Source organism: Parasteatoda tepidariorum, chromosome 12, assembly GCF_982258835.1.
Source record: "Parasteatoda tepidariorum strain Cologne lab strain chromosome 12, Ptep-v5.0, whole genome shotgun sequence".
Taxonomy (NCBI): domain Eukaryota; kingdom Metazoa; phylum Arthropoda; class Arachnida; order Araneae; family Theridiidae; genus Parasteatoda; species Parasteatoda tepidariorum.
The window spans coordinates 40048752-40063139 of record NC_141766.1 but is presented as its reverse complement, the minus strand read 5'-3'; the positions used below and the strand labels follow the sequence as shown (position 1 = coordinate 40063139).

Genomic DNA, 14388 nt, shown 5'->3' with positions numbered 1-14388 from the left:
CAATCAATCTCATAAAAAAATCTGTTGAAGAGAAATTAATATTTATGGATTGCTTTCTCAAAATTTAAATCGAAATATATATGTACTCAGATTAGGGAAATAGTGTGAACATAGGGCAAATGTAGACAAATCGAATGTTTCTTCATTTAATCACTCGAAATTTTTCAGCAAATTTTTGCAGATTAGCAAAATTGTGTTAAAATTTGACCTGTAGTTACACTCTAAAAAGTACCGGCACTCAGGTTACGGATACTTTTTACGGTAAAATCCACTTTTACCGGAAAATATTAAGGAACAAAAAATCGGATATGCCGTAATTCTTATAGAAATAATTACCGTAAAATCACTATATCACTCTAATTAAATAAATATTACTGTAAAAATTATGGTACAATATTTTACAGTAAAAATGGGTTTTGAGAATGATGCACCCAGAAAGCTGGTACTTTATACCATATTTTGATCCGCAATTTTTTACAGTGAAGATATAACAGAAAACATATAAAGATTAAAAAAGGTTTTCATGATGGAAAAGTAACTTCTAAATATACACACTTATATATATATATATATATATATATATATATATATATATATATATATATATATATATATATATATATATATATATATACATATATACATATATATATACATATATAATATATATATATATATATATATATATATATATATATATATATATATATATATATATATATATATATATATATATATATATATATATATATATATATATATATATATATATATATATATATATATATATATATATATATATATATATATCATGGCGGAGAAGCAGACAAATCATGTTGGCAAAAAATTAAATAGCAAAGAGAAGCGTTTGACCACCTTAAATATTCAAGAAAAGTCTCTCGCAAAATCGAGAGAAGTTGAAATTTATATATTTATAAGACATTAACATTAATTATTGTAGAGATTTTTAAGATAACTTACTTAAAACTTTATTTTTAATCTTGAATTAGTTCCATTTTTAATTAACAGTTTTCTTTTTACTAAGTAACAATGAATTATTAATAATTTTGTGTTTTGAGACTATCCCCATGTCAACACTAACAACATGATAAGAGGCTAATGTGGATAAAAACAAAATTTTTCAAAAGTATATTAACTATTTGTCGCAGAATTCAGTTAAACTTATTTTTCATATTTTTTCATTATTTTGTATTAATTTAGGTCAAAATAAGTGAAAAATATTATATTTAGTATTGTAATAATTTATGATTAAGAAATACAGCATGAAACACCGGTGTCTTCATATGCGTTAAAGGTAAAATCTTCCAAACAGGACTCACTTTCAAACAAAAATGTTTCAAATTTGCACTTATTTGCAGCTATATTTGCAGCTATATTTGCACTTATTTGCAGCTATATTTGCACTTATTTTCAGCTATATTTGTACTTATTTGCAGCTATATTTGCAGCTATATAAATCTAGGAGGATCAGATATTCATCATTAAAATTTCTTTAATTTACAAAATCAATTATTAATAAATTTTTTAATATAAATGAAAAAACCACTTTTTTTTAACTTTGTAGTTCAAAATGAAGAATAAAACAAAGAAAAATTATAGACATACGAAGAAAAAAAAGGGGGGAGGGGGGAAATAATAAGTAAAAAAATAACAAACAGTTTATTAAAAAAAATAATAATAAATAAATAAATAAAAAAAAGGTTAATTAAAAAACCGGAAAAAAGATATAATCTTTTCTTCAGCCCACACGATATGAAACAATGAAACTTATTGTTCTTTTTTTTTAACTTTCTTCGTGTTTTCCTGTATTTATTTATTCATATATATATATATATATATATATATATATATATAAATATATATATATATATATATATATATATATATATATATATATATATATATATATATATATATATATATATATATATATATATATATATATATATATATATATATATATATATATATATATATTTAATATATATATATATATATATATATATATATATATATATATATATATATATATATATATATATATATATATATATATATATATATATATATATATATATATATATATATATATATATATATATATATATATATATATATATATATATATATAGGGGAGTGTCGGATATCCCCGCCCACTGTCAATTAATTTTATATGTATAGAATATTTTTTCAAGTTAATGGGCCATCGGACATTAATTGTTCTATTACAAAATATTATTTTCAAAGTTTCAAGTATTTATGCAGCTGGTGACATGGTCAAAAATGATAGAATTCACTAAAAGTATTTAAATATGTAATAAATAAAATAATTTTGTGATAAAAATAATAAATGAGGTTTATCTATTGTCAATACATTGGTCATTTTCATTTACACCTGAAAAAACAGTCAAAAACATAATTTTTGTAACTGGGTTGGGCTATCCGACACATTTTGAAAAGAGCTGAAAAACACGTTTTTTTAAATTTCTATTTTTTAAAAGTTAAACAACTCTTTTTTCGGTTTATTCCTTTTGCAATATTTAGTTAGATGATAAAACACTAGAAACATACAAAAATATTGATTATTACTCAATATTATACAGAAATATAAGCAATACTCCTTAAGTGGGAGAGGCTACCCGACTCTCCCCTATATATACTTATTTTGTTTTGCATGTACAGACATATAGCAAATATCACTGACGACATCATCTCTAATTACCATATTTGCGTCTAGTTTAATGCAACATAAAATTACTTCTTTAAACATGGTTCGTTAATTTATCTATTTAACCATTAAACAATAATGAAATTCAAAGCTTAATCTCGTTATATTCTTAACACTCTTGTCGAATTTTTAAAACAACGTTTACTGTTATAATTTGAGACCAGAGCAGCAACCGCTTAAATATTCTCGATAACTCTGAAGACACCCAAATGACTACAATAAATATGTTAGAAATGAGCCACCATTTATTTTAGAAATGAAATCTCGATTTCGTCTTTCCCCTTCTTTACTTAAAGTTGTTCGTAAGATTATAGAAGAGAATGTATGAATGAGTCTGCCAAGTACTCCGATTAGAAAACGAAAGAAGGCCAGGCTAAATGATCTCCGCATTAATTGTTGACAAAGGCTGAGACAGTTCTTTTTGGAAAACCGTTGGTTAATTGAAGTGTCCACGGAGCATTCTTCCTAATTGAGTTCTCCCTGAAGCCTTTAAATTGTGAGACCAAATTAGAAGAGTGCTTGTTAAAAGAATTCAACGTAAAATAGAAAGAGAAAGATTGATAAAAAAAAGAATTCATCTCTTTATTAAAGATTTAAACTGTTCAAGAAATTTTGAAAAATGGTTTTTGGAAGAAAATTATTAAAATACCTATGAGCTGACAAGCGATCATGATAAAAGTAATTATTTAAACAGCGATGAAGTAACTAATTTAACACTCATCCTAAAAATCTTCATTCTTTTATTCCAATCAGAAACCGTATTCGGACTTAACATAAGAAAAGCACGTAAAATGAAATAATTGCATTTGCTAATCGAGAAAATTCTTAGAGGAATACTTGTATTTTTCTCTTTATAGTATGCTTGATCCATCGTTAAATGGCATTAAATTAAAATATATTTCGTTGAAATAAAAGTCTAGATTTTAATTGGATATTCACCGATGAAATAAATTTAATTAATAAAAATACTTAACTTAATCTTAAAGTATACGTCATTTATTCTTAATATAAATCTAGATTTTTTTTTACTTATTTGGTTAATTACATTTTATTTAAACCTAAATAAGTGCATGGTGTTATTTTTGCTGAAAATTATGACATTTCGTAACATCTTTGAAATTCCTGAATTTTTTTCAATTAATTCTTAATAATCATTTCATGCATGAATATTTGGAAATGCTCTGACTCAAAAAGCATTTTCTAATCATTTAATAAATTCTTCAATTAATTAACATTAACTTTATTTCATTAAATGTTGAAGTACATTACTAGCTGAAGATTTGACATTCTTCAGTTGTTAATCAATATTAAAATAAAAATAAGACACCATTGGAAAAATTACGTAAAATATTATATACAAAAGTACATATTAAAAGAATTTCGATTTTAAGAACATTTTTACATAACCCACAAATTTGTTTTTTTTTTTACTTTATAATTTGGAATATAGTATATAAATTGAATTCTAATAATAATTAATTATTACAGTATATAAATTAATAAAATAAAATGAATAATTAATTTTAAATTTTAGTTTCAAATTTTGAAAAATTTGAAACCAAACATTTATTTTAAATTTCCTCAAACATCAGCTAAGCGTATTCTGTGTAAACCTGCTGCTCAAATCCAAGATTTATTTCTCATGTATCCAAGCAAATTTGTTTATTAATTTTTGTTATTAGAATACTTTTGAAAATTTCTAGCCCGAACTATAATTATGAAAATCGATTCTTCAATCCGAATATTTTTCTCGGTCAAGTTTTTATGAAAAAGGTTAGAATATGCAAAAAAATAATAATATTTTTAGTATACCTCATAGGTTGTATTGTTAAAAATGAATGTTTTCTTATTGTGTTAGAATTTATACTGTTGAAAGAAGCATTTTCGATTAGCTTTAGCTTCATATTATTAAAAATCTAATGATTTCAGTTAGTTTTGTTAGTTAAACCTTTTAAATTAATGTTTTAAGTTTGGTTCATAAGTACATTTATTCTCAATAAAGAAAATTTACCAAGAGGAGGGCACAGCTTGAGATATTCCTTTCGTGATCAAACAGATGTATGTACACCTACATTCTACATTCTATAATAAATACACCTACATTCTACAAGTTTCCTTTATAAAATCATAAAGCGATCTGACTGACCAATTCTTTGTAAGAGCCTTTGAAAGTTTAAGCAAAGTTTAAATCGGGCATGAAAATTAGACTCGTCATTTGTAGCCCAATTGTAGACAGATCTTTTGCATTTCCCCCTATTGTTTTCAATTCATTGTAATCGCCCTTCACCAAGTATTGTTATGATTTCTTCTTTTAATAGCCCTGAAGGTTCCAATCAAAAATTTGTTTTACTTAAAGCTCTCAAGTTTGCATAGAATATGGTCAATTCATTTCCATTTACGTTTGTTAATTTCCATTTTACAAGGGGACCCATGACAATTTATCAGGGCAAAAAAAATTTTAATCTTTACCACTGACCACCAATGGTTACCAGTGGTTTAGTTAGGAAAGCTGTCGAAAGTTTGGATCCAATTATTCAAGCAAATCGTAAATCTTCTTGGCCCGTTCTTGGAAGAGGCAATGAGAAAATGTGAATCTACGTGGCCCACCCTAAGAAGTTACAACTAAAAAATGTAAATTTACGTGAGCCATCCTTAAATTACAGTAACCAGTCCATTAATAAACAGTCTTGAAGTTAAAACACATCTAATGAGCTTATGAAATAAAATATTCTCAATTATAATAATGGACAATATATATAAGATCACGTCATTAGTCCGTTAATAAACAGTCTTGAAGTTAAAACACACCTAATGAGTTTATGAAATAAAATTCTCAATTATAATAATGGACAATATATATAAGTATATATAAGTTCACCTCATCTTTAGATTATGCTTATAAAAAAACTAACAGTTCCTTAAACGCAAGTTATACTTTTCTAAATGTGTCTAAAAATTAATTATATTTTCAGAATTGTAATCCCATGCGAAATTTTAATTCAAAACTCAAATACCGACTTTTCAGTGCAAAATTATTCTTCTAAATTTAATTCACTGTGATTCTTAGAACATCTGCCAAGAATATTTTAAAACTAATTTACAGCAGACTGAAATTCTGAGGCTCATCTGAATATTAAAACGCAACTAAATATTCCCAAAACCATACGATATTCATGTTTTACAGAAACCTTAAGAAATCCACTGTTCAAGATATAATATTTGCAAATAGAAATTATGTAAGCTTATGTTTAATGTGAAAAAAAGATACTGCTTTTGATTTCGGAACTTAAAATATTGTTTGCATTAATTAATTTGCATATTTAAGGTCTCCTCTTTAAACCATTAAAATTGAATCCTAGTACGTGTAAATCAAATCGTGAAATTAAAAGTTACTCCATAATTATGATAATTTATATTACAAAATGAAAAACCAGCGCAACATGCTAAAGATTCAAACAAAAACGTAAATATATTTGCCTCTTTCAAGGAGGAGGCAGTGGAAAAATGTGAACCTCCGTGGCCCACCCTAAGAAGTGATAATTTAAAAACATAAATTTGCGTGATCCATCCATTAACTACAGTAACCAGTCCGTTAATAAACAGTCTTGAAGTTAAAACTTAACTAATGAGTTTATGAAATAAAATTCTCAATTATAATAATGGATAATGTATATAAGTTCACTTCATCTTCAGATCATACTTCTAAAAAAACTAACAGATCCTTGAAAGCAAGTTATACCATTCTAAATGTGACTAAAAAAATTATTATATTTTCAGAATTTTAATCCCATGCTAAATTTTAATTCAAAACTCAAATACCGACTTTTCAATGCAAAATTATTCTTCTAAATTTAATTCACTCTGATTCTTAGAACATCTGCCAAGAATATTTTAAAACTAATTTACAGCAGACTGAAACTTAGAGGCTCATCTGAATATTAAAACGCAACTGAATATTCTCAAAACCTTAAAATATTCATGTTTTATAGAAACTTTAAAGCATCCACTGTTCAAGACAAAATATTGTTGAGACAAAAATCTTATGAGAATGTTTAAAAATTTAAATTATTACGAAAAGATTAAAAACTACCAAAATAAAACGAGAAGAAGTTTAAATAAGAAAATATTTTTATATACTACTTACATATTTCAAAGAATAAATCGTAACTAAATTATCAAAACTAAAACAAGTTGTAATTTTTAAAAAAAAATATGATTTCATTATTCATACATTACTTGGAGGAACATATAAAATTCATAACTTAAAACTAGAATTCTCTTATTTGAGAATTATTTAATGGCTCTAAAATTCTTTTTATTTGATGCTTGAAACGCGTATCTTCGCTTCTGCAATCATAATGAAAGAAGCTAAAATATAAAACTCTTTTTCTCTTTTAAAAAGCGGGAAAACCTCCTATTGATTTTTACGAATTCAAACAAAATTCAAAGAAAAGCAACTAAGTGGAGAAAAATTATAAATCAGAATTTCAAACTTATGAAGTAATGCTTCACTTTTTTCCAACAAAAGAAAATGCTTGGGTGGAAATAAAAACCTATCTTTTGCCTTATGCGCAATCAATCAGTTTGTAAGATACCCCTAAATGCAGCCAGAACCCAATAAAAAATCCATTTTAGTAGTAGAAATATTATTTCCACTCGAGGCAAAATTAAAGAGACTTTCTCCGTATTTATCTAGTGTTCTGTACTTAAAAGAAACTTTTTTTTCTTTTTTTTTATCTTATGCTTCATTAGCAATTCAATTCTCTGTTGTAATATATCACTCATGAGACAGTTGGTGATAATTTTAATATTAAACCATGCATTAAAACCTACAGCCATCTTTTTTCCTGTCATATATAACCTTTGTTTCATTTTTAATATACACTTGCATTTAAGTTTTATAGCTGTTATTTATAAAATAATATGCTCATTTCGTTATTTACTCGTTTTTTTAGAATTAATATTTCAAAAAATAGGATTAATAAAATATTTCATACAAAAAAAAACTTTATTTTGTATATAAAATTCCACACTTTTCTGTCTGAGCCATATTTTCTTAACCCATTCACTGTCAATGGTATTACAGTAAGCGATTTTGTAGTGGTACATCCAGTATCATTTGAAAAAAACATTAATGCATTTACGTTTGATCTTAGTACTTTTTCTGATAGCTACAATTTTAACTTAAAAAAATTGTAAACAGTCACAGTATTTAGTGGAATAAATACCTATTTTTTGTCTTAAGCTTATAAAATACTTTAAATTGAAACCAGAGTCAAATGAAAAATCCATTTTAGTATTAAAAATATTATTTTAAATCACGACGAAATTGAAGAATCTTTTTCTGAATTAACCATATGTGCTTTAAAGAAAAACGCTTTATCTCTCTTGTTTTTTTTTTTCTTTTTTTTTAAAAAAATATTTTAATTTATCAGCAATTCAACTTTGTGTTGTAATATACTTCTCGAAGGCAATTGATGATAAATTAATATTAATCAACGCATTAAAATCTCTTATTAATCTCATTCCTTTTATATATTTCCTTTCCAAATAAGAAGGTGTGTACTTATCCAGGAAAATAAAGCTGGACAACGTGACAAATTAAGCCACCAAAATAAACATATCATAGCTTCAGTCCTATAATAAAAACCCTTCCTTAGTTAGGAAAAAAAATTGCAGATAAGTTGCAACAAGAAAAATCAATTTAATCAGTAAAAGATTTTGAACAAGTTTGAACAAAATAATCAATCAATTAACTTGAGATAAGAAACTAGTGTAGTAGAGGAAGTTGAGATCTTTAGGTGAGAAAAATGTAGAAATTAAAATAAAATAGATTTAAAAGCATTAGAAAAGACTGAGAACATAAAAGGAACATAACCTGTACAGTGAGAATTTTTCATAATGCGAAAGGATTCCCAGAAATCAAGATCAGAGGCTGAAGAGCAGTGTTGAATGATTTTAGAAGAAGAAAATTCTAACTTGTGATTGGAATTCCAACTATATAGAGTAGTAGAAGTTTTTTATTGCCCTGATTATATCTTTCGTGCTTTTTAAATCTATGTTTAAGTGTTTGTTTAATTCCCTAAGTTCTCAACGTAAGCACTGACGACTTCTTGGAAGGCGTAAAAGATTTCTAAAGGATTAGTAACAAATTACAGAAAAAGTTTTTTTAAATTTTCAGAAAATTGTAAATTTGTTACATCGAAATATTATTTGCATATTTAATTCTGCACGTTATTAAACAAGTTATTAATGTGTTAATTAATTGAGTAAAATAATTGATATTGTTAATCAATATATACATTAAACACTTTCTGTTCGACTCAAAATATTTTGATATTTAAAAATTTATTTTGAAAGTTTTTTAGTTTCAATAATTAAGTTTTAAACCATTATGTTTGTTATGTTTTGATCATTTTACATCATTCTGCTTAAGTTAACGATTTTCAGAATTACTTATTTCAAAGTTTTCTACATCCTTCCAATTCCATCTAATTTAATCCTTGATTCTTTTTTTTTTAAATATTTAAATTTTCTTTGCTTTTTATAATATAATTTAAAATATAATATTGCACTTTAAAATATAATTGTCTGACTTGATTTCTACTTGTATTTTTTCACAGGATCTATCGAACACAGATGGATTACGGGTTTACCCAATTTCTTCATAAAATAAAATAACTCTTTAACCAGACCTTTAAAAATATGCTTAAATTTATTTCTTTTACATGAAATTTTTAACATACTGCTCCAAAACTCCTTTTTTAATGCATTGGTACTGATCTATATTAAATATTTATATGGAAAAAAGAAAACAATGCTTCACATATTTTCTTTAAATCTACTCTTGTGTACAGACGTTAGAATATTTCTTCTAAATACTACGGTCGAAGTAACATATCATCGCTTAATTTTTAATTTGGACGCAGCTAAGGGTGTACAGTTTAAAATATGGATATATTAAGATACGTTTAATAAATGAAGTAACACAAACTGCATATTCTTCGCTTCATATGTACAATTTGAAAAAATGTAGATTTCTTAAAATACTTCAAGAAAAAGGACATAACTTAAAATGAGTGTGCATAAAAATGAACTTCAAAATCTGTTTTCTTAAGAAATGGGCATGGCTTGAATGTACTTTTAAAAATACGATCATTGGAAAAAATACGTCTTCGTTTTAAGGTGAAATAATGAACCGACGTATTTAAAAAGTACTATTTCTAACACTGCAAATAACACTGAGGAACACATTTTTTGTTGTATTTATAGAAATGCTTGATCATGTGGGTAAAGGGATTTCAAATATGGAATTAGTTTTGCTCCCAAGGCTAATAATTTTTTAAACGGCATTTTCAGTCTATTTCTTGTCGAAATGTACAAGTTTAAAAACGTTACATTTAATAGAAGGTCACGTAAATGTTGCCTCAATCTGTTATTGAAGTAAAGGCACATCATTAGAATTAAAACTGCATAGGAATTCATGCCCGGAAACATCAGTATACGCAGCTCAGGCGCTTCCCCATTATGACCACTTTAGAAGCACACGAAGAATCAGTTCATAATAAGAGAGCACCCCTAGAGACACATGACGACATTCCTATGATATTTTAATATTGATGATGAGCCCTTACTAATCTAGAAGTTTGTTCAATATTTACGCGACCTCCTGTTATATATAACGTTTTTAATCTTGTACATTTCAACAAAAATTGAGAATAAAAATGTTATTTAAAAAGAACTGTAGCTTAGAGAGAGAAACCAATTGCAGATTTGAAATTAGTGATACGAAAGTAAATAAGATCTAATACAAAAATGTCATGCAACCGAAGAAAAAAATTGTTACCCTGTGTAATCATTATTCGCTAAATATTTTTTTCAAAAATGCAATAGTCCTTATAATAAAATTAATCGATTGTCAAGACCATTTTAACGCGCATTTTATGCTTCGTCCATTAACGCGCATTTTAATCTCTGTTCATTTTCCTAAACACGTATTTTGAGACGTATCCATTTTTTCATAAGCACATTTCCAGCTATGTCCATTTTCTTAAACACGTATTGTGAGATTTGTTCACTTTTTTATATGCGCATTTCAAGCTATGTCCATTTTCTTATACACGTATTTTGAGATATATCCATTTTTCATAAGCGCATATCAAGGTTTGTCCATTTTCTTAAACACGTATTTTGAGATATATCCATTTTTCATAAGCGCATATCAAGGTTTGTCCATTTTTTTAAACACGTATTGTGAGATTTGTTCATTTTTTTATATGCGCATTTCAAGCTATGTCCATTTTCTTATACACGTATTTTTAGATATATCCATTTTTCATAAGCGCATATCAAGGTTTGTCCATTTTCTTAAACACGTATTTGGAGATATATCCATTTTTTCATACGCGCATTTTAAGCTCATCCATTTTATTTGAAATGAAATTTTAGCTGTGTTCAAAACAATAAATTCACAGATGGAATTTTTTTTTAATTTATCTTCTTTATTTTGTTAGAATCTTCCAAAAAAATAAGGAAGAAAAAAAGAATCATAAAATTTCATTTAAAAAAAATTAAGCGGAAACAAACAAGTTCAAATTTTATAAAAAATGATTTTATTTTATATTTCTTTTCTTATAATATGCAACTATTAAGCGCTCTATCAACAGTGAAAAAAACTTTTTTTCTTTTTTTTGTTACATAAAGTTGCACCAGAAATGCATGTGGATCATGCAATGAAATCACAGTATAAATCTTTGTCGTAAAGTATAATCTATATAGTTCTGCAAAATAAATATTAAATCAAAGTTTCATTTTGAGAATCGTCTAATCGGCTCAGTTCCAAGAAAAATAAGCAAATGTTTCTGGTCGAAAACGGAGAAAAATAGGAGAAAATAATTGGGTAGCCTATTTGGCAACAGATACCATCCAATTCTTTAAACAGAAACTATTTTTATCTTTTCGTTTCCCGGCTTTTAGTTTTAATACCCAATTACCAGTTTCTCTGCTCAAGAATTCAGCTTTATCAATTCTGATAACTGAAAAAAGTCACAGAAACATATTTTTCTGTATTTATTAAATGCTTGGTCTTATCAAATGTAATAATTTTCGAAGAAATATTTAAATTCTTGAGAAAAGTTCTGAAAAATTTTATTTTCTGTCATTCTTCAGTTAAAATATTTTTTTTTAAAAAATCATTGACATCAAAAGTTGTTCCCTAATAAATTTAAAAAATTCTATATTGTGATTTCCTTCATCCAAATTTCTGAAAAGAATCTCTCTCGTTATATATTTTTAAAGCAGAGAATTAGATTAAATTTTTTACAGAATATTATATAAGATCAAGATTAGAGGGAATAAAATAAATCTTTAATGAGATTATTTGTTTTAAAAAACCGACTACTTTTTTATATTACAGGTAAAACAAAATATATAACTGAAAAATGAATTGAATTTTTTTTTTAAAGTACATGGATAAAAAAAATTCTAGTAAAACTACCACAATGACATTTCAGTTTAAAAAAACATGATTCTTATTTATAAAACTAAAATATACGGCATTTAAAGTACTCATATAGCAATGGTTTCCATTTATATTATAACGGTTATCCGCAAATTTTGGCTTTCAAAATTATAGTTCTTATTACCACACATTTAGTAAAAAACACCAAACTAAAAAGTAAATTTAATCGAATACATGGTTTTATGTCATTCTCTATAGTATCATGATAAAATTGCCAAATTTTATCACATGTTGTTACATATGGCTTTATTGGAAATATTAATCCATGTACAATGTTCAGCTTCAAGTGGACATAAACAAGGAGTAAAAAGGAGCAGAATTACATTAACAAACAAAGAAAACACATGACAAACGCATATTAGCACAAAAAGAACACAAAGATAAAATTAAAGTAAGAAATATATATATATATATATATATATATATATATATATATATATATATATATATATATATATATATATATATATATATATATATATATATATATATATATATATATATATATATATATATATATATATATATATATATATATATATATGCAGTGAAGAATGAGGAGTAGTCTTTACAGAGAGTTCATGTGATCTCTGGCATCCCAGTAAAGTTAAAGAGATGATCATGAGATTGTTTGTCCAGTAAAGGGAATACAAGCAAGTGGTCTGAGTTCATGGTTCCCGAATTGCAGATTTGGCACTCACTAGATGGAAGGATACCTATTCTGTTGAGGTGCTGTGCCAAGCAATCATGGCCTGTTGAGAGTCTGAAGTTTGCCACATCCTTCTTACGAGGACTGTGACAAAATTTCTTCCAACTGTTTTGGATGTTAGCCCAGGGTTTTCCGGTGGATTTTCCTGCTTGGTTGCGCTTTAGGTCGGTCATAAGTTTCTCGGAAAATTGTTTTTTAAGGGAGTCTGGTGGAATCAGTTTATTACATTGTGGTTCGAGTGTCCCTTTTTTGGCTAGTTGGTCTGCCTTTCCATTGCCATTGCTTCCCACATGCGAAGGGATCCACTGGAACATAATAATTTTGTTGAAATTCTCGAGAAAAATCAAATTATCTCTAATTTCTGAAACAGTCTGAGTATCTGAATAGGGCTAGTGATATAGCGAAGATCTCTGCATCAAAATTTGACATATAGTATCCCACAGGGGCGCTGTAAGAAAAGAAATTACTATGTACTCCTGCTCAGGTGCTGTCTTGTATTTTTGAGTCGTCAGTGTACACTCTCGTCCATTCTGATTCAGGGTATTGCTCTTGTAGCATGCATAATGCATTTATTTTTAAAACTGAGTCAGATTTTATCACATATTGTGAAACTATATTTTATATTAAATTTTACCAAAATAATTACCAAAACGCATTGGTAAAAATTAACAATCTTTTTAATGTTCAACATAGAGCCAGAAAATGGTAAATTTTACTACATTCTAGTAGTCTTGACAATGCTTTTTTTTCTCAGTGCATTATTAGTGATTAACTATGAAGTAATTTTCAGTGTTAAGAGCATATTCATGTTTATGCAGCTTAAATAAATTATTTAATTTATTCGTTTTGTTTAATTAGTTAATTTTAGTAAAAAACTATTGTTAGAGTTTACTTTTATTGTAGTTTTCATTTTCAAACATATTTTTGTATTTATGAAGCTTTGAAAAAATTATTTAATCTATTCGTTTTAATTTCTTGGTTTTAGTTCAAGAAGCAAAACAAGTTGTCTTGTTTTTTTTCACAAAGCTAAATTTCAATAAGCAATGTAAGATATTTAAACTAATATGTTGTCATAAGAAATATATACTGTTTTCAGTGCAACTTAACTCTGTAACTTTATGTTGTACTTACATTTATGCATAACTAAGGTTTCTGCAAACTGGTGAATAGCAACTCGTGAGACCTCTGAGAGATTAAATTTGCCGAATTAGACTGCTTATGATGATTTGAAACTATTAATTTTTTTCTCAAAGCTCGACATATGGGTTCCTCATGTTCTTACGGAGAAAAATTTATGCCAATGCATTAGACGTATGGGATTTGCTTCCCAAACGTCAGGAAAATAATCCACTTTTGAAGAGCATCATCACTGGAGACGAAAAATTAGTAGTCTACAATACTTGTTCTGGT

The 14388-nt window shown here is 26.3% G+C and overlaps 1 protein-coding gene across 1 annotated transcript; it reads right to left on the bottom strand.

The window, feature by feature from the left end:
• Positions 1 to 12848: 12848 nt before the first annotated feature.
• LOC147801036 (uncharacterized) lies at positions 12849 to 13292 on the bottom strand. The gene has a single exon (XM_087155729.1). The coding sequence runs from the start codon at positions 13290 to 13292 to the stop codon at positions 12849 to 12851; it is 444 nt and encodes a 147-aa protein (XP_087011855.1).
• Positions 13293 to 14388: the final 1096 nt, after the last annotated feature.

Coding starts and splice junctions, on each gene's coding strand:
- LOC147801036 (XM_087155729.1), bottom strand. CDS start 13,292: ATGTTCCAGTGGATCCCTTCGCATGTGGGAAGCAATGGCAATGGAAAG.